The sequence below is a fragment of the Protopterus annectens genome, chromosome 4.part0 (assembly GCF_019279795.1).
Source record: "Protopterus annectens isolate FY-2018-M chromosome 4.part0, PAN1.0, whole genome shotgun sequence".
Taxonomy (NCBI): domain Eukaryota; kingdom Metazoa; phylum Chordata; order Ceratodontiformes; family Protopteridae; genus Protopterus; species Protopterus annectens.
Genome location: NC_056733.1, coordinates 225,433,137 through 225,459,841, shown reverse-complemented (window position 1 = coordinate 225,459,841; position 26,705 = coordinate 225,433,137). Strand labels below are relative to the sequence as shown.

Here is a 26,705-nt window from a genome sequence, read left to right as displayed (position 1 = left end):
GAGGACAATGTATGGAGCTCTGAAAATTTTCCAGGCTGAGGTTATGGCTGCCAAAGTTTTCCAGGTCAAGAATTTAAAGTCAACCTTGGCTACAGGTTCAAAAGGAGGGCCAGTCGATGTCTGTAACATAACAGTAATGTCCCAAAGGGGTACCAGCTCTATGACAGGAGGACAAACAAAAGTATCCTTTAGAAAAGCTTTGAATAGTCTAAAGGGAAAAATGGATGTGATCTTCCCCAATAGGAAGAGAGGGTATATTAGCAAGCTGCACCTTAATAGTGGAGTTATGCTAGAAAATCAAGAATGTATGGAAGAAGAGCCAAAAAGGGATCCAAATTCTTGTTGAAGCACCAGAGAACCTTTTAAACTTAAGTTTTATGAATTTTCCTGGTGGATGGTCTCTAGGAAGAGTTCAAAATGTTGATGACTGATAGAGAGCCTGGACTGCCTGACCATCACTGAAACTGGAGAAACCATGTGGTTATTGTGAGGGAGTGAATGTTAGGATGAGGTAACCCAAAGGGTGAGACAGGAGATCTGGGGAGCTGATCCCAGCATCCAGTGAGAAGGAATTAGATATGGACAAAAGAAGGGAAATAACACCGGTCAAGGCTGATAAGGTGCTGTGAGGATCACCCTGGCCTCTCTTACAAAACCTTTCTGGAGAAACTTGGGAATTAGTGGAGTTAAGAAACAGTACAGGAGTCCATGGGCCAATTATGGATCACAGCATCCCTCAGGGCCTCCCCTTCCCAGGGATAAGAGCAAAATACTTGCTGTATTTGGTGTTGTAGGGGGATACAAAAAGGTCACAGCAAGGTTGACCCAATTGGTCTAGAATCTGATTTGTTACTTGAGGATGGAGAGACCACTCGAAGTAGGAGAATAAACCTGCTAAACCTGTCCACCAAAATTCTAGTGTCTGAATAGGATGAAGTTTGGATTTTGTTGTACTGACTGATGCCCAAATTTGAGCAAGGAGTTTCTGGCCTGTACAGCAGAGATCTCGGGAAGGGGCGGTGATGAGCCACTCATCTAGGTATGGGAACATCCAGAACAATTGCAGTCAGAGATGAGCTGCTACCACTGCCATGCACTTGCTGAACACCCAGTGGGCTGAGGTCAGACAAAAGGGCAGGGCTATAAACTGAAAGTGACTGGCTCCCAGCCAAAAGCAAAGAAACCTTCTAGGCCGCCTATCCATTTTAGAAGGCAGTACAAGTCCTGGAGAGTGAACAAGCACATCCAGTCATCATCCCTTAGCAGTGGAAGATTAGACTGTACCATAACCATCCAGAATTTCACTCGTTTCAGAAACCTATTTAGATGACTTAGGTCCAAGACTGACCTTGGGCTCTCATTCTTTTTTAGCACTAAAAAGAACCTACAGTAAATTTCAGACCATCTCTGATCTGCTGGGACCTCCTGGATGACTAGGATGTAGGGAGGTAAAGAAAGAGGATGGAACAGCCACTGGTAATTCTCCTCTGCACCCAGACGTCTTGAGTGATGGACAACCACCCCGATGGGTGCAGGAACAATTGCTCCTTCCGCCATTCCTTCCAAAGAGTAGAAGTCAGGCAAATGTTCAGTAGCACCAGTAGGGCATCTCAGAGAAGAGACTTCGACAGCCCTGTTTCTACAGACTACCTATGCCCTAGGGGAGACATCCACCATTAGTTTCCCCCTCTGCTTCAGGACAGTCTCTCACCAGAAGTGTCGGGTAAGAAATCAAGATATTTATGGAACCAAAGTTTCTTCCCACCTTTTTGGTTCCTAGAGAAGGTCCAATGGGGGGGGGGTTTAGAAATTTTGACACTTATGGCAGACATGGTCTTATTGTCTTTGTTCATGCCTGGAAAGTGCCTCTCTTACTTTCAGACCAAAGAGTGTCAAATCTATTATAAGAGGCATTGAAGGACATCTTGACATGCTTCACAAAAATCGTAAAGCCGCATCAAAGGATGTCTCCTAATGCTTACGCTGGTGCCCACTGTTCTAGATACAACTTCCAGGCATCTGGAAATAAGACAAATTAAGACATTTGAGATTGGTGGGAGGACAACTGCGAGTCGACAGACTACCTCTGCTCAGTAGACAAGGACCCTGACAGATATTTGGGAGCTCCTTAAAAAGTGATGTCTGCTCTCTAGAACAAGACACAGCATTCTTTTGAAAGTCTTGAAGGCTGAGCATGTGATGGCACCAAGGGCCTTTACAGAAGGAGTCAAAGCTCCTAAAGATGACTGGTCCTGAAGAACTATCCGGCACAGTTCCATAGCTGATGTCGGAGTTGAGCCGTTTAGCACTGAAGCCCTGAGAGACAGAGAAATGGCTTAGAAAGTCCAGGAGCCAAACCAACACCCCCTAAGCCAACACTGACAACTCGGTTCAGAGATTCAGTCAGATCAAAGCTGGTTGGTGTTCTAGTCTAACAGGACCAAATCATTGGGTCCAACACAGACCAACAGCAAAGGAAACTCAGATCCAACAGCTCCAATTGAGAGAGAAGGGTCGAAGAAGGAGCAACACCCTGGTGAGTAATGGTCAATCCCCTGGCGGTACCAGCAGGGCCGGAGCCAGGTGGATCCCGAACTGGATCTGGGTCCTGAGAAACTTCCTTATTGTCTTATAAATGCCAGCCTCAGAAAGACTGCTGGAGGATCTAAATGAACAGAAAGAGGAAGCAGAGAAGGGCCTAAAGTTCTGATGAAAGGATCTCTCATGGAGTATGGGGGATCTCAAACTCTGAGGTATTGGCCATAGAGAAAAAACGAGGTTCTGGTAAAGTCGGAGTACCAGATCCAATGAGGACCAGTTCCAAAGAGAGGGAGAATCTGATCTGAAGATTTAGATATCTTGGGAGCCAGTGACGATGAAGGACGATGATCCAGGGACCACTTAACTTCCTTAGACTTTTCTTTCTCTCTCGCGCGGTTTCTTTTTCAATAGGTTTATCGCTTCCAGAAGATTAGTTTCCTGAAAAGAGGAGAGATGGCAAAAGTAGAAGACTGTGATGGGGAGGACTTCTGCAGAGGCAGGGAGAAGCACCTTGAAAACGAATATGTTTCTCCTCTCCACAATGGCCCAGTGTCCAAAGGCCTCAAAACTGCTGCACTGCTCATCTAGGTGTGCAGCCCCAAGTAGTACACATATTTAGAATTTGTCAGAACTAGACACCTAATACCACATGCCACACACTTTTTAAAGGCAGATGTCTTTTTAGATATGGTTAGACCAAGAAAGGAAAATTGTCTAGAGAAGAAAGACTTCTCACTCGCACACTCTCACTCGCACACGCACACGCACACGCACACGCACACTCACACGCACACACACTCGCACACGCACACTCGCACACACACACTCACACACACACTCACACACACACTCACACACACACACTCACACACACACACACACACACACTCACACACACACTCACACACACTCACACACACTCACACACACACACACACTCACACACACTCACACACACACACTCACACACACTCACACACTCACACTCACACACTCACACACACACTCACACACACACACACACACACTCACACACTCACACACTCACACACACTCACACACTCACACACACACACACACACACACACACACACACACACACACACACACACACACACACACACACACACACACACACACACACACACACACACACACACACACACACACACACACACTCACACACACACACTCACACACACACTCACACACACACACTCACACACACACACACTCACACACACACTCACACACACACACACACTCACACACACACACACACACACACACACACACACACACACTCACACACACTCACACACACTCACACACACTCACACACACTCACACACACTCACACACACTCACACACACACACACACACTCACACACACACTCACACACACTCACACACACTCACACACACTCACACACACACTCACACACACTGCTGAGCAATTACAGAGGGAGTACCAGGCAACCTAAAGTCCTATAAAAGGGTAACTACAGCTAACAGTATATTTAAACTATGTAGGGGAGGAAAGAAAATAAAAATAAAGTTCCCAAAGGGAATAAAGTGTAAATTTACTAGTCTATCTGAAAATCACACCTAAGCACCAAAGACCACGCCTGTAGTAAAAGAGCATCAAACAAGACCTGGAGTAATTCTCATATTACTGGATGGGGTAATGGGAGAAGCCTGAGCACTGGATCTGAAGCTTGAGATTGGCTGAAGATGGATCAGAGTTAGTTTCGAAGACCCGTTCATCGAGGAATGGATGGAAGGGACGACATCAGATCCTATACTGGTCCAACAAAAGCTGTCCCTACAATTTATCACATTGATAATAGTCGTGAGAGATTTGGACACCCAGGTTGATCGCAAACTGACTTTTGACCACCGTGTTGCTTTTGTTGTAAGGAAAGCTTTCCACATGACCCACCTCATAAGTAAGGGTATCTCATCCAGGGACAGGGAAGTCATAACATCCCTGTATTCTTCCCTTATAAGGCCCATTATTGAGTACAATGCCCCATTCGGCATGTACCTCGTAAAGCACATGCAGCAGCTGGAAAGACCACAGAGGTTCCTCACCAAGAGGATCCAGGGCCTCAAAAATCTACCATACACAGATAGGCTGAAAGCCCTATCCCTTTACTCAGTTTCATCCAGACTCCTCACAGGTGACCTCTGTCTGGCATACAAGGTGATATCGGACCCTGCCTTGATGGGCTCCACTTGAGTAACCCACATGCACGGCCTCAACCTAGTCTGTGACATCAACAGGACTTGTTGGCGGGACAGATTTTTGCCCCAGAGACTCCCCCATCTGTGGAACAGACTCCCTCTTCACGTCAAGCAGAGTACCTCTTTACCCCTTTTTAAACACAACTTGGATAACTGAATGGAAAACAGAAAATACATCCCTGAGATTCCACCCGTGTCACTGCTGGACAGGGGCATCAGGTACTGACTTGTCTAAACATGGGCTAAACTCTTGGCTAGGCTTATAAGGGCCTCAGGGCCAATAACATAATAACTTCTTATGATCCTATTAGTATCACACCTGATTTCCAGTGTCTTTGCATACACCTCGGTGCTAGAAATAGCATTATCCCCCTCCTTACTATCTCCACGTAGCTTACCATCAGCTGCCATCAAGTCCACAACTCTTTCACCAGCTGTCAAATCTATGAATCTATCTTGGCCTCTCTTTGGGCTCAATTTGATCCATGTCATGAACTGGTGAGATCTTAGGGTGCTGGCACAGTATCATACTACTGCCTGCAAGTGTGCCTTAATCTCCACCATTGTGTGGCAACTTTGCAAGCATCATAATGGCTGCCTTCAGGCAGTATTAGCAAGCTTCTGCGCATGCAACCTTCTGACCAAGCAGTATACTGCTAGTAGCATGAACCTCACCCAGCCCTTAATGCTACTGCAGTGAGCACAGTCGGCATCCCTCCCTTTTTCTAAGGATGGACAAGCCAGCAACAGCCACTCAACTCCCATCCTACCTCACAGTCCCCTCCAGCAGCCAAGTGACTAATCAAACATGGATTGTCTGTGGCACCATCAGGACGTCAGCCCTCTAGACTATGGAGTCTAGTTATGGTATTATGAAAGAAAAGACATCCATATTAGTATGGGAATCCCAGAGGATTTGCTCACCACTTGGCAGTTCTGCTCCTAGATCCTATAAATCAATTTTGAAGGTAAACTAAGGATTACTGCTGCATTTGAATGTGGAACTGAAAACATCCCAAATCTCTTACCTTAATAACATTGAGACACATATTAATGACATGTTTTGCGCTTGTGCAGTAGTCTCTGGCTCGAGAGTAGCATTTTAAGGCATTGCTCAGGTCACCGCAGTCTAGGTAGTGATCTCCTAAATCATCATGACCTCTCCTAGGTGAAAATTTACACAAAGACTGTTAGGACTGATGAATTAAAAAATATACATCATTTACTTGTATTTAAAAGGTTTAACATCTAAAAGAAGATGCAACTATGCAAGATACTCACCATAACAGTACGCGACTCAGTCATTCTTCTCTTCACAGCTTCAATCATGAATCATTTCTCTCCTCCAAAAAGGAACACTGACTGAGCTTTTTCCAGACGAAAAGTTATCAGAGCTTTGGCACTGAAGCTAATTTAGATGCAGTCAATCAGAATGTAATAACCTACCTCTCAGTGCAGTAGACAATCCCAGTCAACCCTCTTCTCACCAGTTTTTTAAGAAATTAGCTCAGTAATTAAAAAAAATCCAAGGATTAAACAAAAATGCAAGCAGACTCCTGCATTTGGTCCCATAAAGTACTGTGTCGTGTAACCATCACTCCACTGCACTTAGCACAGGTATTAGCTGCAAAAGGATAAGTTGCCTCCCTCAGGAGAGATCACTAAACTATTGCAGTGACAGCAACATGCAACTAATGAATAAAGCTAGTCATGATATACACTGCCATTATGTTTAGTCTTTATACAACACGTTTACCTACATATCACTGCAAGAGATTAAAGACTGCTTTCAAAATGTTTTAACTATATTTGTAATCTACTATTGTGACCACTGTCCTGCTGCAGAACCCAAGTGCACTTCAGCTTGAGGTCACGAACTGATGGTCGGACATTCTCCTTCAGGATTTTTTGGTAGAGAGCAGAATACATGGTTCCATCAATCACAGCAAGTCATCCAGAAGTAGCAAAACAGCCCCAGACCATCACACTATCACCACCATGCTTGACTGTTGGCATGATGTTATTTCTGAAATGCTGTGTTACTCTTATGCCAGATGTAACGGGACGCACACCTAGCAAAAAGTTCAACTTTTGTTTCGTCAGTCCACAGAATATTTTCCCAAAAGTCTTGGGGACCATCAAGATGTTTTTTGGCAAAAGTGAGACGAGCCTTTACATTCTTTTTGGTCAGCAGTGGTTTTTGCCTTGGAACTCTGCCATGCATGTCATTTTTGCCCAGTCTCTTTCTTATGGTTGCCACGAACACTGACCTTAACTGAGGCGAGTGAGGCCTGCAGTTCTTTAGATGTTGTTCTGGGTTCTTTTGTGACCTCTTGGATGAGTCGTTGCTGTGCCCTTGGGGTAATTTTTGAAGACCAGCCATTCCTGGGAAGGTTTACTACTGTTCCACGTTTTCTCCATTTGTGTATAATCGCTCTCACCATGGCTTGCTGGGGTCCCAAAGCTTTAGAAATGGCTTTGTAACCTTTTCCAGACTGATAGATGTCAATTACTTTGTTTCTCATCTGTTCAGGAATTACTTTAGATCGCAGCATGAGGTCTTCCTTTTTGGGATCTTTTGGCCTATTTCACTTTGCCTGACCTGTAGGTTACCGGATCCAGCACAGATCCAACTCTGCTGCATATCCAGCATCTGATCAGTGCTCCAAGCTCCTCCCCTACCCATAATGGCCCTGTCTTCTTACTTTGTTCAGATCGAGTTTGCTGCTTAACGTAGCATCCCAACCCAACCCAACACCTTCTCCCATGCTAAATAACTCCATAAGTAAGAAAAGGAGAATAAAAGGCACCCTTGTGGTGACCACATCCTCTACTAGCTAGACAACCACACACACTGTGCAAGGCAGGGGAAGGAGGGAGAGACAGCTGAAGACAAATGAAGAGCAACAACTCAGATGGAACGTTATGGTGAGTGTGTAACTTCTTTATCTGAAGTTGTTGTCTTCATTTGGTATTCAACCTGTGGGACAGAGTCCTCAGCTATAAACACCTGGGAGGCCCTCATGGAAGGATATTCCAGAGCATGGCAGAGCCAAAGGATGCCCTGTTCCTGGACAGGATGTCCAACTTATAATGCAAAAAGAAGGTATATGAAGAAGTCCAAGTAGCCGTAAAGCAGATGTCATCCAACGATACTCTGGACCAAAAGGCTGCTGAAGTAGCCATAGATCTAGCGGAATGCACCTTCACATGACCTGGCGGGAGATAAACCCCAGCAGAATACATAAAGGTAATGCACTGGGAAATCCAATACTGGTTTCCCTATAAAGGGCTTAGAGTAGGAAATGAAGAGCTGGTCAGACGTATGAAAGGATTTAATCCCATGTAGGTAAAAACGTAACTGTCTGTGCACATCCAACAAGTGCAATTTGTATTCTCCCTTATTTTGAACAACTGGGAAGAAGACTGGAAGATTAATCATGTTAATGACTGAAGATTAATCATGGACTCCAAAGTTACCTTAGGAAGAAAAGATGGATTAGTATTGCAAAGAAACCCTGTCTTTATGAAAGATCAAATAAGGGGGCTTGACTGACAATGCATGAAGCACCGAAACCCTCCTGGCAGATATAATAGCAACCAAGAAAGCTGTCTTCAAGGACAAAAATTGCAAATCTAGAGGCTGCAGGCTTAAAGGGGGAATGATACTAGAGCTTGCAGAACCTGTGGCTGAAGTAGAAAGATGCCTTTTAAGATGACTTTGCAAAGCTTAGAAGGTGCTAAGGAAGCCATTTTATCACCTACATGGAAGTTTGTAATTGCTGCTAGTTGGACCTTGAACATAGAAGAACTGGCACCTTGCTGAAAAAAGCCTGCCAAGAATTCTTAAACTGCAGAAACTGGGGCAGTGAAAGGATCTAGGGCACGCTCCAAAGCCCAGATCGAAAAACATCTCCATTGGCTGGAGCACACCTTTCTGGTGGAAAATTTATGAGCCGCAACCAGAGTCCTTTTGCCAGGTGAAGATAACCTGGGAGTCCTGACTATCACGGGAACTGTAGCAGCCAAGCAGTGAGCTTTAGACTGACCAGGTCTGGATGGGGAAGCCCTGAAGAATGAGAAATAAGATCCAGAACCGGATCCAATGTCCATGGTGGAGTCACCAGATGAGACCACAGAGAGGGGAACCAGACATGGTGAGGCAAGAATCGGGTAATGAGGATGACTACGCTCCCTAGCCTGGGAGCTTTCTGAAGAAAGTTGGGTATCAAAGGAAGAGGAGGATAAGTATACAGAAGACCGGAGGGCCAAGCATGAATCAGAGCATCTCTGGGGGCTTCTCCCCTGGTGGGGGGTTCAGAGCGAAGAACTCGTTGCATTTCACGTTGGAAGGAGAGGGGAAGAGATCGTAGCAAGGTTGACCCCACTTGAGAAAGATCTGTTTTGTTACCGAAAGATTCAAAGACCACACGTAAGGCATCAAAATTGATCTGCTGAGCCTGTCCGCTAGAATGTTGGACCTCTCTGGAATCACCATTAAACTGTCGGTGGAGATCGCCCACTCCCACACACTGTTTTGTCACATAGGGGATAAGACCTGGGTCCCCCCTGCTTGTTGATGTGCCAGACCACGGACATATTGTCCGTCTGGATCGCAATCGTCCCCAGGGAAAGATGGGCATGGAGAGCCTGCAACGCTAGAAGCACTGCCCTCATCTTCAGGAAGTTGACATGCAGATGAATCTCATAATGGGGCAACATGCCTTGGGCCATCCTCCCCAAACAGTGTCCCCCCACCCTAGCAGGGAGGCGTCCATGGTCACCATGACAAAGAGGGAAGGCGGAAGAAAGGGACAACCCCCAGAGGATATTCGGGGAATGAATCCACCACAGAAGAGACTCCCTGCACACCTGAGAGATCCGAACAGGGTAAGACAACAGAAGATCTAACATGGACCTTTGAACCACAAGGGTTCACTGAAATACCCGCACGTGGAACCGGGCCATGGGTAAAAGAGTGATCCTGGCTGCCATGGAGCCTAACACCCTTAATACTATTCCCGCTGTTGGTAATTGAGCTTGAAGAATATCGAGGACATGTAGCTTCAGAGACTGGATCCTCTCTGAGGTTAGAAAGACCTTGGTTTGAATAGTGTCCAACTGAGACCCAATAAAGTTTGGAGCCAGTGATGATTTGCTGATATTGATGGTTACACCCAGTTGTTGGGCTAAATGAAGTAGAGAATCTCTTGCTTGGCAGAGTTGATGCCCGGAGGGGGCAAACAAGGAGCCAATCGTCCAGGTAGGTGAAGACCTGGTATCCCTGTAGTCTCACGTGAGCTGCTACCACTGCCATTACTTTGGTAAACACCCTGGGGACTGTGGTGAGACCAACGGAGAGCACTCTGAGATAGCAATGAATGGCTCCCAGCCGGAAGCGGAGAAACCTCCAAGAGCGCCTGTCCATTTTGATGTGGTAGTACACATCTTAGAGATCGAATGAGCACATCCGATCTTTCCTGCAGAAAGGGCAGGATAGATTGAAGAGTGCCAATCTGGAATTTTGTCTTGGTGACTGACAGGTTCAGGATGGAAAGACCCAGAATGGTTAAGTCCTCCGTTGTCTTTGGCACCAAAAAGTACCTGGAATAAATACTTAATCCGGTCTGGTCTGGGGGATGGGTTGAATGACTCGTTTTCCTAGCAGCTTTGCAATTTCCAGTGCTGCTTCCTCCTTTTGCCCGAGAGGTGTCTGAGTGGAAGAGTGACTGGATTAAATAGCCTCTGGATATAATCTGTAAGCCCCAACGATCATTCGTGATGGACTCCCAGGCCATTGGGTGTATTGAGAGACATCCCCAGACTGCCTCGAGAGCCAAGCAGTCGGGCAACCCTTCAGGGCTGCTGCGCGAGTCTGTCCAAGAAAAGCTCTCGAGACCTCCGATTCCACGGACTCTCTCTGCCTCTAGGGCAGCGTCTTATCAAATCCCCCTCTGCCTCTTGGGGAAGGTGAGTCCTGTGTCCTGAGGGCAGCTCTGAGATTTCCGGAATCACACATTCTTAGCCCCCCCTCTGATCCCTTGAAAAGGTTCGTTGAGGGGACAAAAAGAGGATCCCAATGGCAGACAGAGTCTTCCCATCTTTTTCAATCTGGACTAGTGTGTCATGTACCGACTTTCCAAAAAAGGGCGGAACCGTCATATGGGGCATTAGCAAATAATGCATTAAAGGGTTCCGAGAAGGCACAAAGCCGGAACCAGACATGGCGCCTGATGGTGACAGCTGTACTGGCAGCTCTAGCAGCACCCTCGGTTGCATGGAAGAGGAGATGCATAGAGGTGTTCACAGTAGATGCGTGGGTGCCATTCGGGAGGAGAAAACTTTCTTATCCTCCGCCAACATGGACCCATGGGTAGACTCAGCGACCTCTTTGACCAGATCACGTTAAAGCCTAATCATGTGTGCCATGTAATTCAACGCACACAGAAAACGTCGCTGAAGCATACAACCGCTTCCCAAACAGTACAGTTGTGTACACTTACCATAAATGTAGATGTTTGAGTGTATTCACTGTTGCAGTCATTACATTTGGGTAATCTGCTGGCAGGTTGCCCTCAGTCGGCCTGAATATCAAATTCTTAGGTCCTGCGTTGGTTGCTGTCTCCTCTTCCATGACGGCAGGCCATCAGGGGTATAAAACATGCAGCCGACGCCATTTTATTCAGTTTTTCTTGCCCCAAATGTCAGGTGCCCCCATAAATGGGGAGCAAAAAAAAAAATATATATATATATATATATATATATATATATATATATATATATATAAAACAGCAATATATATGTAAATGCACTTTTTGCAACAAACTTTACCTTCATCTAAAAGCAAATACACCACAAAGGCTTTAGAATATAGTGAAGGAAAGAGAAGTTCTAGAAAAAAGGGGGATGGTGGGTGGGTAACCCGGACAGCAACAGTGAATACACTCGAACATCTACATTTATGGTAAAGTACAGTTTTGTACCTACCATAAATGTAGACGTTCGAAGATCCACATTGCTGCAGTCCTTACATATGGGTAGTCCGCTGTCCTCGGTCGGCCCGAATACCAAAGTATAAGGCTGACGTCGGTCAAGGTGCTTAAAACTGACATCAGGACGTCAGGGTACAAAAGCGCATGACCGACGTCATTTCCTCAGTCTTTTCTTGCCCCAGATGTCAGAAGGCCCTAACAAGAAAGGCCAAAGCCAAAAACCAGCAAAAACTAACCAACCACCCGTGCACTAACCATATTTACAATATGTACAACACAAACTACACCACCACCTTCAACAACAGAGGGGAAGGAGGGAGGAATTGGACTGCAGCAATGTGGATCTTGAACATCTACATTTATGGTAGGTACAAAACTGTACTATGTTCTTCATCTCACATTGCTGCAGTCCTTACATATGGGTAGAATCCCAAAGCAGAGGTAAGGGAGGATGGCAAAACTATAAAGCATTAGGCGCTGCCAAAATGCCCTGTAAAATAGCAGTGGCAAATCCAGCCCTAGATTTAGAGTAAAGTGGAAGGTGGTAATGCTTAGAGAAAGTATGCACTGAACTCCAAGTAGCTGCTTCCAAAATATCTTTAGTAGCCACCCCTTAAAAAGCTGTAGAAGTGGCAGTAGCCCTAGTGGAATGAGGCCTAATCCCAGCTGGAATCTCCTTACCATGATGGGAATAACAGAAAGCAATACAAAACCCAATCCACTTAGAAATAGTTTGTTTTGAAACAGGTTTGCCCTGAGAACCCAAAGCAAAAGAAACAAACAACTGCTGAGACTGCCTGAACCCTTTAGTTCTGCTCAAATAATATCGCAACTGTCTGTGTATATCCAAAGTGTGCAAAATCCTTTCCCCTTTATTTTGGGGGTTTGCATAAAAAGTTAGGCAAATGAATAGTTTGGTTTAAAGCCACACTAGAAATCACTTTAGGCATAAAAGAAGGGTTAGTACGCAAAGACACACTATCCTTGTGGAAAATTAAGAAAGGCTCAACTGCCATAAGGGCCTGTAATTCAGAAACCCTTCTCGCAGAGGTAATGGCCAACAAAAAAGCCGTCTTCCATGATAAATATTTCAACTCTGCTGATGCTGCAGGCTCAAAAGGTTGTAGAGTGAGTTTCTCCAACACAAAATTGAGATCCCAAGCAGGAGTAGGAGCTCTACGTGGGGGTCTTATATTCTTTGCCCCTCTAAGGAATTGCTTAAACAAAGGCTGAGAAAATAATGGTGGGTCGCAGTCATAGTGAGCAGAAATTGCTGCAGCATGAACCTTTATAGAGGAGAAGGACAAACCTTTGTCCAATAACTCAGTAAGGTATTGAAGTGCAACACTTAAATTAGGTTTAGAAACATCAAAGTCCTTTGCTGTACTCCAAAATAAAAATCTCCTCCATTTATCTGCGTAAACTTTCCTTGTACTAGGCCTTCTGGCCTCCAAAATAACATTCAAAACTTGTTGTGGAAGCTGAGACCCTCCAGGGTTTAAAACAGAATATGCCAGGCTGTCAGATGTAGAGAATGAAGTTTGACATTGAGTAAATGACTGTTCTCCTGAGACAGCAGGTGAGGAATCAAGGCAAAGGCCATGGAGGCTCCCTGCACCAGACTTCAGTAATGGGTACCAGTGCTGTCGAGGCCAATCTGGAGCTATTAAAATCATGTTTGGCTTGTCCTGTCTGACCTTCAGGAGTACCTTTGGGAGGAGAGGCAGAGGTGGAAAGGCATACACGTGAAGATTGCTCCAATTGAATGAGAGAGCATCCACTTTCCAAGCTGTGGGATGAAACCTTTTTGTGCAAAACTTTGGCAGCTGGTAATTTAGTGGAGAAGCGAACAGATCTATGTCTGGAGTTCCCCATAACACTGTCAATCTCTGAAATACATGAGGATCCAATTTCCACTCGTGGGGATCCATAATTTGTCTGCTCAACACATCTGCTAAGGAGTTCTGTGCTCCTGGCAGAAACCTTGCCTGAAGATTTAGCTGTAAACTGAGAGCAGTCTCCCACAAAATTATTGCTTGTCTGCACAGAGGATAAGAATGCGTTCCCCCTTGCTTGTTGATGTACCACATGACAGTTGTGTTGTCTGTTTGAATCAACACCTGCCCTGGAAGAAGTAAATCCTTGAAAGCTATCAATGCAAATTGGACTGCTAACATCTCCTTCAAGTTGATATGTAGATGTTGAAGTCTGGCAGGCCACGTGTCTTGTACCCATTTCCCATTTAGATGAGCTCCCCAAGCTTTGTCTGAGGCATCTGTCGTTAAAATCTGACTCGCCTCTGGCTGGGTCACAGAGAGTCCCTTGTTTAGGTGACATTCCTGAGCCCACCACAAAAACTCCTTTTGAATGCAAGGTATTATCTGAATGACGGTGTCCAAATTTTGGCAGTGCTGTGTCCATACATTCTTGAGATACCATTGTAGCTTCCTCATATGCAGTTTGGCATTGGGAAGTACCAGAATACAAGATGCCATGAACCCCAAGGCTTGAAGGACTGTCCTTGCAGTCAGCCTGGACTGACGAGACAATTGGTGGAAGTAAAGAGAAAGATTCTTTTGTTTGTCCGGGGTCAAAAAGGCCATCTGGGATGCTGAATTCAGTCTCACACCCAGAAAGCACATGTCCTGAGAGGGTACTAGACTGGACTTTATTTCGTTCACAGAATACCCCAGGCATCTTAACACTGCCATCACATACTGTAGATAATGAAGAAGTTCGTCCTTTTCTTGGGCCAGAATCAGGCAATCGTCCAAATAAGGCTAGATTTGTATTCCTCTTAGCCTGAAGAAAGCTACCACTGGAGCCAGAACCTTCGTGAATACTCTGGGCAGTAGATAAGCCAAAGGGCAATGCAGAGAACTGATAATGTGAAGTCCCAGCCCGAAAACGCAGATACTTCCTGCAACTGGGCCTGATAGGAACATGAAGGTAAGCCTCCTTGAGATCCAGAGTCACCATCCAGTGATCTTTGCCCAGCAGAGGTAAAAGCTGTTGTAACGTCAACATTTTGAACTTGGGAATGTCCAGATATGTGTTGAGGATAGATAAATCCAAAATTGGTCTCCACGTGTTTCCTTTCTTTGGTAGTAGAAACAGGCGAGAATAAAATCCTAGGCCCACTTCTGGCAGAGGGACCGGTTGTATGGCCCCTATTTGAAGTAGCAGAGAAATTTGTTTGTGAGCCTCTAGTCTTTGCTGAGGAGGAACGTCCGACATGCCTTTGAAAGGAGGCAAGGTATGGAAATAAAACTTGTAACCCTGGTGTATGATATCCAATACCCATTTGTCCTGGGTAATCAACATCCAATTTTCCTTGAAGACTGCTAACCTTCCTCCCAAAGGTGCTGCCAGGCAAGAAGGATCTGGCAGCTGAAAAAGTAGGTCATTGGGCCTGTTTACGAAAGGACTGGCCCCTGCCCTCACCAGAAGATTGTGCAGGTGAACTCCCTGTTCTAGGCCTGAAAGAACTTTGAGCTCTCCCTCTACCACGTCTAGATCTACCCCTAGACTGAGAATCATAAGCAGGATACGTCCACCCCTTAGCAGGCCAATTCCTACTAAACTTCGGAGGCTGAACTTGCAAAAAATCTTTAACAGCCTGCATAGACTTAGCCTTGTCTTCCATTTTCTTCAAGACTGACTCCACAGGTGAACCAAACAACACATCAGACTGCAAAGGAGCATCCAAAATCCTTGTCTTAACATGGTCAGATAAATTCTGATCCTTCAGCCAGGCGTGCCTGCGAAGAACTGAGCCAGTGGCAGCCACCCTAGACGAGGCCTGCACAGCATCAAAACCACAATGTAATGAATGCTTACCCACCTGTTCAGAGACATGCACCAAATCTTGTAATTCTTTACACTCAATGCCTTCCGCTAGAGCATCCACCTTAGACTTCAATTGAGAAAGAAGAAAGTTTTGATATTTCAACATATGAAACTGGCAATTCAAGGCCCTCATAGCTAAGGTAGAAGATGTATAGACCTTTTTTCCCCATCTATCCAAAGCTCTGGCTTCTTTATCTAGAGGAACCGGATTTTTTACAACAGAGGCCTTGACACCCTTAGGTCCCTGACTAATAGTTTCTGGGTCCGCCCTAGGACTCTTATAAAGATATTTATGAGCCTCAGGCACCCTGTAATACCTATCCGGTTTAACAGGAGCAGGAGGCAAAGAATCAGGATTAAGAGAAGCCTCTGCAAACACATCTTCCACAACATCTAGAACAGGGGGTATAGCCAAAGGCCTATGCTGGGGTAACAGCAAAAATTCCCTAAGCCTTTTCCGAGAATCAGAGAAGTCCTGACCTTCCCACTTAAAATGTTCCCTCATAGAATGAAGTGTCTCTGAAAAAGAAAAATCCTCTGGAGGAGAAGCAGAAGGAGTGGAATCATCTGCATCAGAATCAGAATAAGGAGAGTACTCCTGCAGGTCTTCAGCTGAAGACTCTGAAACATCCGAAGCCTGCTCAAAACTTCCCAACTCTGGCTCCACCCTAGGCCTCTTATCAGGAGGGGGCAAAGAACCTCTAATCAGAGTAATCAAATCTTCTGCCATTTTAAGCATGTGCTTCTTAGGCACAGACCCTGCTGAACTAGGAGTGACACCAACAGAAGCTAAAACTGGCCTGCCTCTGGGAGAAGCCTTGGAAACAGAAGGAGAAGGCCTAACCACCCTAGGAAGGGAGGGGTGTACAGTAACTTGAGAAGCCCCTTCAGCCTGACCTGCCTCCTGAGAGACCACCTCCTGCAAAATCAAAGTCTCCCCCTGAGACTCTAGAGAGGCCTCCGTCGGAACCACCGGTTCCACTGAAGCCTCTAAAGAACCGGCGTCCGGAACGGACGACTCATCTTACCTGGGTTTAACTGCTTTGTCTTTGCGCTTCTTGAGAAGCGGCCAGAGAATCCGACGGCATATTATAATTGCACCGCTTCCCAAAGACCAGCCTAGCACAATCTAACCTCCGCTTAATAGTGCGTTTATTGAACCTAGCACAAAAGCGACACCAAACAACGTCGTGCTCAGGCCCCAGACAAGGAATACACAAAGAATGATAATCCCTATGCGGTATCTGTTTCCCACAAGAAATACAGTTATTCACTTTTTCTGACATCCGGTAAAACACTGAGGCAAGAAAAAACCAAAATATTCCCCAACGGGGTACTTAGCCAACTTGGATTCGGTCTGAAACTCCGAATTCGAAAAAATTTCAGAATGCCGAACGGCACTTGCAACGCTGCTTCTGCATCGGACCATGCGGCAAAAAAGACTGAGGAAATGACGTCGGTCATGCGCTTTTGTACCCTGACGTCCTGATGTCAGTTTTAAGCGCCTTGACCGACGTCAGCCTTATACTTTGGTATTCGGGCCGACAGAGGACAGCGGACTACCCATATGTAAGGACTGCAGCAATGTGAGATGAAGAACATCTGTACACAACTGTACTAGGTTCTTCGTTTTTCACTGTTGCAGTCATTACATTTGGGTAGAATCCCAAAGCTATGGATGGGAGGATAGAACTAAATAGCATTAGGAGCACCTATAAGGCCCTGCAGAAATGCAGTGGCAAAGCCTGCCCTGGACTTAGAGAAAAGAGGCAAATGATAATGCTTTGTAAAAGTATGAACAGAGATCCAAGTAGCAGCTTCTAGAATGTCTTTGGTTGGAATTCCTCTGAGAAAGGCTGCTGAGGTAGAGGCAGCCCTGGTGGAATGTGACCCGATTCTCTTGGGCACTGGTTTACCATGATGCAAGTAGCAGAAACTAATGCAGTGGCTTATCCACTTAGAAATAGTCTGCTTTGATATAGCCTTCCCCTCTGATCCTGTAGCAAATGCCACCAGTAGTTGCTCAGACTTTCTTCGAGATTTGGTCCTGTTTAAGTAGAATCTTGTGTACATCCAATGAATGCAGAATACACTCCCCCTTGTTCTGCGGATTTGGGTAAAATGTTGGCAGGTGAATAGTTTGGTTAAGAGCCACACTGGATACCACCTTAGGAATAAAGGAAGAATTGGTCCTGAGGGGCACCCTGTCTGGGTAAAATTTAATAAAAGGCTCCACAGCCATGAGGGCCTGTAGTTCTGAAACTCTTCTTGCTGAAGTGATTGCCAAAAGGAAAGCTGTTTTCCAAGATAAACACTTTATATCCACAGTAGCTGCTGGTTCAAAAGGAGACAGGGTGAGGTTTTCAAGCAGAAAATTGAGGTCCCATGCAGGAGTTGGTGATCTTCTGGGATGCCTTAAATTTTTGGCCCCTCTAAGATATTGTTTTAGCAGAGGATGAGAAAAGATGGGAGGCTCCATGTTGTAATGAGCCGAGATGGCATAGGCATGGATTTTTATTGAAGAAAAAGATAGGCCCTTGTCAAGCATCTCAGTCAAGTATTGCAAAATCTGAGGAATATTTGGTTTTACTGTGTCCGTTCCTTGAGCTTGGTTCCAAGCACAGAATCTCTTCCATTTATCAGGATAAGATTTTCTAGTAGTAGGCCTTATGGCTTCCAAAATGACATCCATCACAGATTTACTGAGAGGTGTTGTTTGAATAATTACATAATCAGCCATGCTGCCAGGTTCAGAGTTTGGAGCTGTGTGTGCAGAATTTGATTGCTCTGATGAGACAGTAGATGAGGCATTTGAGGCAAGTACCAAGGAGGGAGTTGGGACATATTCCTTAGAATTGGGTACCAGTGCTGGCGAGGCCAGTCTGAGGCAATTAGGATCATTTTTGTTTTTTCCCGTCTGAGCTTTAGTAAGACCTTGGGGAGAAGAGGCAGAGGAGGAAAGGCATAGACTGATAGGTTTTCCCAACTGAAGGATAGGGAATCCACTTTCCATGCTCGTCTGTGATACGTCCTTGTGCAGAAATTGTGCAATTGATAATTTTGCGGAGAGGCAAATAGATCTATGTCTGGGCTCCCCCATTTCTGTGTTGTTATGCTGAAGACTTGTGGATCCAGTTTCCACTCGTGAGGGTCCACAAGATTTCTGCTTAGGTCGTCTACCAGAGTATTTTGTTTTCCTGGCAGGAATTGAGCTTGAAGATGTACTTGGTAAGTCAAGGCTGTGTCCCACAATACCATGGCTAGTCTGCAAAGGGGGTAGGAATGTGTACCCCCCCTGCTTGTTTATGTATCACATAACTGTGGTGTTGTCCATCTTTATCAGTAGTTGTCCTGGATGAAATAAGTCCTTGAAGGCTGTCAGGGCATTCTGAACAGCTAGCATCTCTTTCTGGTTGATATGCAGATGCATTTGTTTTGGGCTCCATATGCCCTGAGTGCATCTCCCTGCCAGGTGGGCCCCTCAAGCATAGTCTGATGTGTCTGTAGTTAGGTTTGGGTGGCAGCGGGAAGAGTGAAGACCGTCCCTTGTTCTGGTGACATGTCTCTGCCCACCAAAGAAACTCCTGCTGTAGGCAGGGAATGAGAGGAATCATTGTTTCCAGACTGTGACAACATTGACTCCATAAGCTTTTTAGGTACCACTGAGGTTTCCTCATATGCAGTCCTGCATATGGAATTAGTAGAATGCCATGAACCCCAAAGCCTGTAGAATTTGTCTTGCAGATAACTGGGTTTTTGTTGCCATCTGTTTGAAGTATATAGTCTGTTGCCTTTGTTTGTCTGGTGTAAGGTAAGCCATCTGGGCAGTTGTATTCAAGCTTGCACCCAGGAATGTAATTTTTTGAGAGGGTACCAGTTGTGATTTCTTTTCGTTTATTGTGTACCCTAGGCATGTTAGAAGCCAGGTGTTGAAGAAGAATGTTCTTGTTTTCTGCTTGAATGAGGCAGTCGTCCAAGTAAGGATGGACATGTTTGTTTCTTTGTCTGCAAAATACAATTACTGGTGCCAGGCACTTTGTAAAGACCGTGGGTGCAGTAGATAAGCCAAAGAGCAGTGCAGAGAATTGGTAATGCATAAAACTTGCCTTGAGGCAGAGGTATCTTCTGCATGATTCCCTTATTGGGATATGCAGGTATGCCTCTTTTAAGTCTAGAGTCACTAACCAAGCGTTCTTGCCCAGCATGGGCAGTAGCTGCTGTAAAGTCAGCATTCTGAATTTTGGGATGTCCAAGAATGTGTTCAAAATCGATAAGTCCAGTATTGGGTGTCAGGCATCGTCTTTCCTGGGTACCAGGAACAGTCTTGAATAAAAACCTTGTCCTTTTTCCTGTTCTGGTACTGGTAGAATAGCCCTCATATCCATGAGGCACGTAACTTGTTTCTGAGCCTCAGGCCCATTGATTTTTTGGCAAGTTTGGCCAACCGTTTAGAACTGGCAAAGTATGGAAATGAAATCTGTACCCCTGGGATACTATGTTTAATACCCACTTGTCCTGGGTAATTAACTGCCAATTTTGAGCATGAAGTGCTAATCCCCCCCCCCCCCAAGGGGGCTGCCAAAAGATAAGTGCTTGGTGATGGTAGAGGGAAGTCATTGAGACTGCTTACTGTAGGGTTGTGCTTTGTTTCCTCCAGATTTGGAGGTAGAGGTACCCCATAGCTTTGACCTGTAAGAACCCTGTGATTGGTATCTAGAGCCCTTTGAGTGTCTGGATTTGCCTTGTGAGGCTCTGTTGGACACAAGAAAGGACCAATTTTTAGTAGGCCATTGCCTACTGAATCTGGGTGGCTGCGCTTGTAAGAAATCTTTTACAGTTTGCATAGATTTAGCTTTGTCTTCCATTTTCTTTAAAACCTCTTCTGCCTTACTACCAAACAAAGTATAATGCTGTAAAGGTGCATCCAACAACTTAGCCTTAACATGATCAGGCAAATTTTGCTCCTTGAGCCAGGCATGCCTTCTAATCACAGATCCAGTAACTGCGGCCCTGCAAGAGGCCTCTCCAAGGAATCAAAACCACATTGCAAAGTACGCTTTCTAACCTGTTCTGCTGCATGCAATAATTCCTGTAATTTTTTTATTTTCCACACAATCAGAAAATAACATCATTTTCCGTTTCAATAAGCCCGTAACATGCTGTTGATATTTAAGCATATGAAACTGGCAGTTTAAGACCCTAATTGCCAAGGGTGCAGACGTATAAACCTTCTTTCCCCATCTATCCAGCGCCCTAGAATCTCTATCAGAGGGGTAGGATTTTTGGCTGTAGAGGCATTTACACCTTTGGGACCCTGTGAGATAGTTTCAGGATCAGCAGCAAGATTTTTGAATAAAAATTTGTGGGAGTCAGGAACCCTGTAATATCTGTCTGGCTTACTAGGAGCCAGAGGTAGGGAATCAGGAGCCATGCTTGATTCCAAAAACATCATCAACAATGTCTAATACAGGTGGTATAGCCAAAGGCCTATACGGAGGAAGAAGAAGGAAATCCCCAAGCCTCTTTTTTGATTCTGAGAAATCCTGACTCTCCCAATGAAAATGTTCCCTTAAAGTATGCAAGGTTTCTCCCAAAGAATAATCCTCAGGAGGAGATGCAGATGGGATGGATTCTTCTGCATCTGAATCCTCATAGGGTGGAACAGAAAATTCCTGATCAGAAGACGAATCAGAAGAAATAGAAACCTGATCTGAAGATTCATAATCAGTGTCTTGCCTAGGCCTCTTAGCAGGGGGGGGTTGGGAACCCCTGATCAAGGTAATTAAGTCCTCAGCCATTTTGATCATCTGTGTTTTAGGCATAGGGGCCTGAGCATGTGGCTCATGTGTCATTTTTTTAGACTTAGAAGTTGTTTTTGAAGCTGGCGTCTGTTTTATATAGAAATGTTGAGGCCTGAAAACACTCTCAGAATCCGGTGCCTGCTCAGCAGCTCCGGACCCATCCGAGGGAGAGACATCCGTGGGTACAATACTCTGAGAATCTTGCGGCACACCGGACTCTGACTCTGCATGGGTCTCAGTAGAGGCCTGTGACTCAAAAGTAGCGGGTATCAGGGGCTGTGAAAGCGCCGCACTGAGTACCGGCAAGCCAGCGACTGGCTTAGGAGAAGCTTCGTCGTCGGTTTTGGACCTCAATGGTCTCTCTTTTTCTTTGCGTTTTTTGTGAACTCCGGTAGTCAGATTGCTATCCGACCGCATTTCAAGGTAATTAAATATGGATCCAAAATATTTTGAAGTAAAAATATACAGACGCTTAATAGTGTGTTGGTTAAATCTAGCACAAAACCGACAGCAAGGCACATTATGATCTGGGCCTAGGCAAGGAATACAGTACAAATGAAAATCCTTATGAGGTATTTGCTTCCCACAAGTAATGCAATTATTAACATTTAGTGACATCGGTAAGGGGCAAGAAAAAGCTTCCCCAATGGGGTACTTAGCTTTAATTGAAGACTTCGGTTCTGAAACTCGAATGCGAAAATTTCAGTCGGCCGACCGGTACTTGCAAAGTGCTTCTGCTTCGGGCACCGCACGGCAAGAAAGACTGAATAAAATGGTGTTGGCTGCATGTTTTATACCCCGGAAGACCTGATGTCATGGAAGAGGAAACAGCAACCGACGCAGGACCCAAGACTTTGATATTCAGATTACCCAAATGTAATGACTGCAACAGTGAAACACTAAGAACATCAGTCCATCGTCCTGGACTGTTTGAGCTCCTTCTTAGTAGCCACTGCCACCACTATTGCATCAACCGGGGATCCCTTGGTCCAGTGGGTTGCATCTGTAGGGGCACTCAGAATCTTCTCTGACATTTGGGGATGGGCTCCGTGTCTGGTTCCTTCCACGCCCGAGATGTAATAAGATCCACTAGTAGATCTGCAGGAGGGAACACCCAGGAAGTAGAAGGTCCTGTGCCAAATGCCTCCAGGAACACAGACTCGTCCAAGTTAGATTTTTGGGCAGACCCCCACCTCCCGTTGGCAGAGGATTTCCATGATGTCTCCCAAAGGAGACATCCTCAGAGGGTGACCAGGGGGACCTTCTCCTTCCTCCAAATCTATGTCTTCCATGAGGGACTCTGGAGGGGAGTCCAAGTGCCTCCTTTTGCACTCGCCAATATTTCGCTGCTCCAAGCAGGAGCTCCCTGGGGCAAAGAGGTGGCAGGATGGAAGGATCTGCACCAGAAACCGAGGGTGCTGAGGTGGACTCTGAAGACAAGATCATCAAGGGTCTCAAACGGATCGAGAGGACCCTCTCCACCATGTCAAACACTGAAGGGGAAAGGACCTCCTTAGAAGGGACTACCAAAGGAGCCGTAAACCTCCGACTCAATGGGGGAGCCAGAGCCCAGCCTCCAGGCGCCAAGATCTCAAGAGGACAAACTCTGAGCAGAAACCATCCCCCCTTGGATCCAGCACTGAGGCTATGGCTCCGAGAACCAGATGGATCCGAACTCATCGGATCCTACCTGCTCAAAGCTATGGCTGGCATCGAGGCACAAGGTACCACTGACGCCGACCCCTCAACGCCAGGTATCCTTGGATCAGAGGGCACCAAAACTGGGGGTCAGATCGGAGGAGTAATTGGAATGAAGATGGAGTGCACGCCCCCTGCTACAGAGAGAAACAGGGGGGCAGGCAAGACTCCTATCGGTATCTGGATGCAGATAAACTTCCGCATCATCCTGTCCATCTCCACTTCAGAGAGTCTGCAGGTGGACCTGGATGAGTAGGCCACCGACACCAGCCTAGAGGGGCAGTGAAGAGAGATCTGGGTCGGCAGCCAGGTCCAAAGCTCATCCGGCTCTGGGGAATGGAGCCGAGGAGACTCCATCCTCTGAGTCAAGCGGACCTTAGCTAGAGGACCTGCTGAGGAAGAGAGATCAGTGGACCGCTTCCTGGGCTTGTCCTTGGGTCTAGATGGCTTGTCCCGGTCCCTGGACCTCTTGGTGGGAGGTTGAGTCCCAGAGGCCGTGGCAGAGACGGAAGAGGAAGCCGGTGTAGAAGAGGCCTGGGCTCTGGTGGTAGGAGGGGGAAGAAGGCCTCGGAGGATCAATTTGTTTCTTCTGTCCATCAATGTGCAGGGATCGAACCCCACACAGATGGAGAAGGAGGTCTCAAGGTGGGTATCTCCATGGCATTCCATGCACGGAGTGTTGCCATAGGCTGGAAAGAACTTATGGAAACACTCCGTGCATTTACGGAACCCTGGCTTTGAGTCTCAGACATGACCACGCTGAAAGGCGCACACACACACACACACACACACACACACACACACACACACACACACACACACGCTCAATAGCAAGGAAGAGAGGGACTTTTTTCTTTTAAACTGATGGAAACGTGCAAGCGGAGGCAGAAAGATAGAAGGTAACTAAGCAAGAGAGAGAGGATGAAAATATTTACAAAATAGAACACTACACCTAACAGCAGCTCAGAGCAACAGATCAAGATGCAGACATGAAGTGCGGCAAACAAGATCTGACGGGAGGAAGGAGACAGGGGCATTATGGGTAGGGGAGGATTTTGGAGTTCAGATCAGATGTTGGATATGCAGCCAAGTTGGATCCATGCCGGATCCGTTAACCCACTGGTTGAAGACCAAATGAAGACAACTTCTTCAGATAAAACTTTTCTTTGTAATTTCAGGACACTGCAATCAGTGCTGTCATTTCAATAGGGAAACCCTGTAATGACCTTTCCCTTATCCATCCACACTTAAGACCGATACTGGGGAAACAGTACAACACTACTCTAGGTCCTGACATTTAGAATCACATTTCTATTCAAGCAAAAACCCAAGCAACATTGGAGTTCTTTAAACATGCTTTCAAAGGCCATCTTCTTAACAGCAGCCCACTGCACTTGCTACAGTCACAATGGTTAATGCTTGGTAATAATTCAAGCTATCAGTACTGGACATACTGATCTTGGGTCCAAATCTGTGTGCCACTGTATTACACGTGTTTCTCTATTGTACATTTATATACACCTCTTGTTTAACTCTTGTTTTTTATCTATGTACTTCTACTTCTTGACAACTCTGGTCTACTGCCAATGTACTAAATAAAAATCTGTACAACACAATTTGCTGTTTTCTAAAGGAGTTTATTTCTGTGTTTAGAAAAAAAAAACATGCAAAATCAACTGCTATGCTTATTCTGTATTTTATACTCCGTGTACTGCTGCTTACTGATCATGGGTCTTGGCAGAAGAGAGTCAATGGACTACGAAACATAGCTGATGAACATCCACAGCAATAAAACTGTGATTAAATTTAAGTTATGCACTTCCCATAACTATGCATCTGTGTTGTCCATTTTCATTCAACTTATGGGCCTCAGATCTGACTCAGCCAATCTCTTGAGATTCTTGGATCAGACTTTCGAGCTCCTCCCTTTACCCATAATGCCCCTAACTTGCCAGATTACATCTTCTGGCATGTTTAGCAGCAGCAAACTCGATCTGAGGTAAATACTTAGATTGAATATAATCATAACAAGAAACATGATAGAAACAGTGTAGAGACTCAGAGTAGGAACAATGGTTCCCCTATACCTCGCCAGGTCACTCCCAAAGGATAAGGACAGGGGGAAGGAGAATGGAGAGTTGAGGAAGAATGAAAATGGACAACACAGAAGCATAGTTATAGTGAGTTTTTCATTCATTCCTCAACATATGGGTCAGAGTCCCCAAGTACATAAATTTTGGGTGGCCCTCATGGAAGGATATTGTGGAGCCAATGGCGGCCCTGTTCTTGAATATGATGTCCAGCTTGTAATGAGCAATGAAAGTGTGAGAACTGGACCAAGTGGCCACAGCACAAATGTCATCAATTGAAGCTCTATCCCAAAAAGCAGATGATGGAACTAGTCGAATGAGCTTTTGGGGGTCTAGGTAAAGAAACCTCAGAGAATATACAAAGGAAAAGCAATCTGTTATACATTTACTAAAGTAACTTTAGATACCAGTTTTCACAATTTGTGTTTACAAAGGAGACAAACAGTTGATCAGTTTTTCAAAATTATTTTGTTCTACGAAGATAGAAATGAAGCTATGCACATCTAAAAGATGTAGCATGCATTCTCCTTTATTGTCAAAATTTTGAAAGACGACTGGCAAATTGGTTACCTGATTCAAGTTCAACTCAGAAACAACTTTTGGCAGGAAGGAAGAATTTGTATGCAAGGTCACTCTATCCTTGTGAAAAAACAGATAAGGCGGTTTTGAAGAAAGTGCCTGGAGTTCAGAAACTCGCACTGCTGACATAATAGCAACAAAAAATTGTTTTCCAAGAAAGAAATTTCAGGTCTGACGTAGCCAAAGGTTCAAAGGGGGATTGAGTTAAAAGTTGTAACAAAAGTGTTAAGATCCCAGGATGGAGTAGAGTCTTTTACTGGAGGTCTAAGCAGACACATACCCGTCAGAAAAGCCTTACAAATGTTTGAAGAAGCTAGGGGAAAAGTATTACATCTTATATGTTAATTAGAAATAGCTGAAAGTTGGACTTTTATGGTGGAAAAACTGGCACCGTCTTGAAAAACTGAAGCCAGGGAATCTCATATAACAGGAACTGGATCAGTGAAGGGATCCAGCTTTCTTTGTTCTGCCCAATATGAAAATCTCTTCCAGTTACCTCTTATAAATAATTCTGGTAGAAGGTTTTTGAGATGAGGATAAAATCTGATGAACTGGAGAGGAAAGCCTGGACTATTTAGCCATCACTGGAACTGGAGAAACAATGCGGTTAACTTGAGGCCCTGGATGTCTGGATGAATAATTCCCAAAGGGTATAACAGTAGGTCTGGACTGGGGTCCAGTGTCCAAGGCAGACAACAAAGATGAGACCATAGGAATGGGAACCCCACTTGCAGAGGCCAGAAGGCAGCAATGAGGATTACCTTGCTCTTTAACCGTTGTGCTTTCTGGAGAAATTTGGGTATTAAGGGAAGGGGAGGAAAACCGTACAGGAGACCGAAGGGGCCAAATGTGGGCTGGAACATCTCTCTGACAGACTCCCCCTGAGGGGGAATTATGGCAAAGAGCC

At 45.4% G+C, this 26,705-nt stretch overlaps 1 protein-coding gene across 3 annotated transcripts in view; it reads right to left on the bottom strand.

The window, feature by feature from the left end:
• Positions 1 to 26,705, bottom strand: part of GPS1 (G protein pathway suppressor 1) — a 2,619,406-nt gene that overhangs the window by 1,734,444 nt on the left and 858,257 nt on the right. For all 3 annotated transcript variants that reach the window (XM_044068228.1, XM_044068227.1, XM_044068226.1), the window contains exon 5: positions 5,818 to 5,953. In XM_044068228.1, the coding sequence (XP_043924163.1) occupies positions 5,818 to 5,953 (136 nt within the window). The remainder of the gene's footprint in view (positions 1 to 5,817; positions 5,954 to 26,705) is intronic.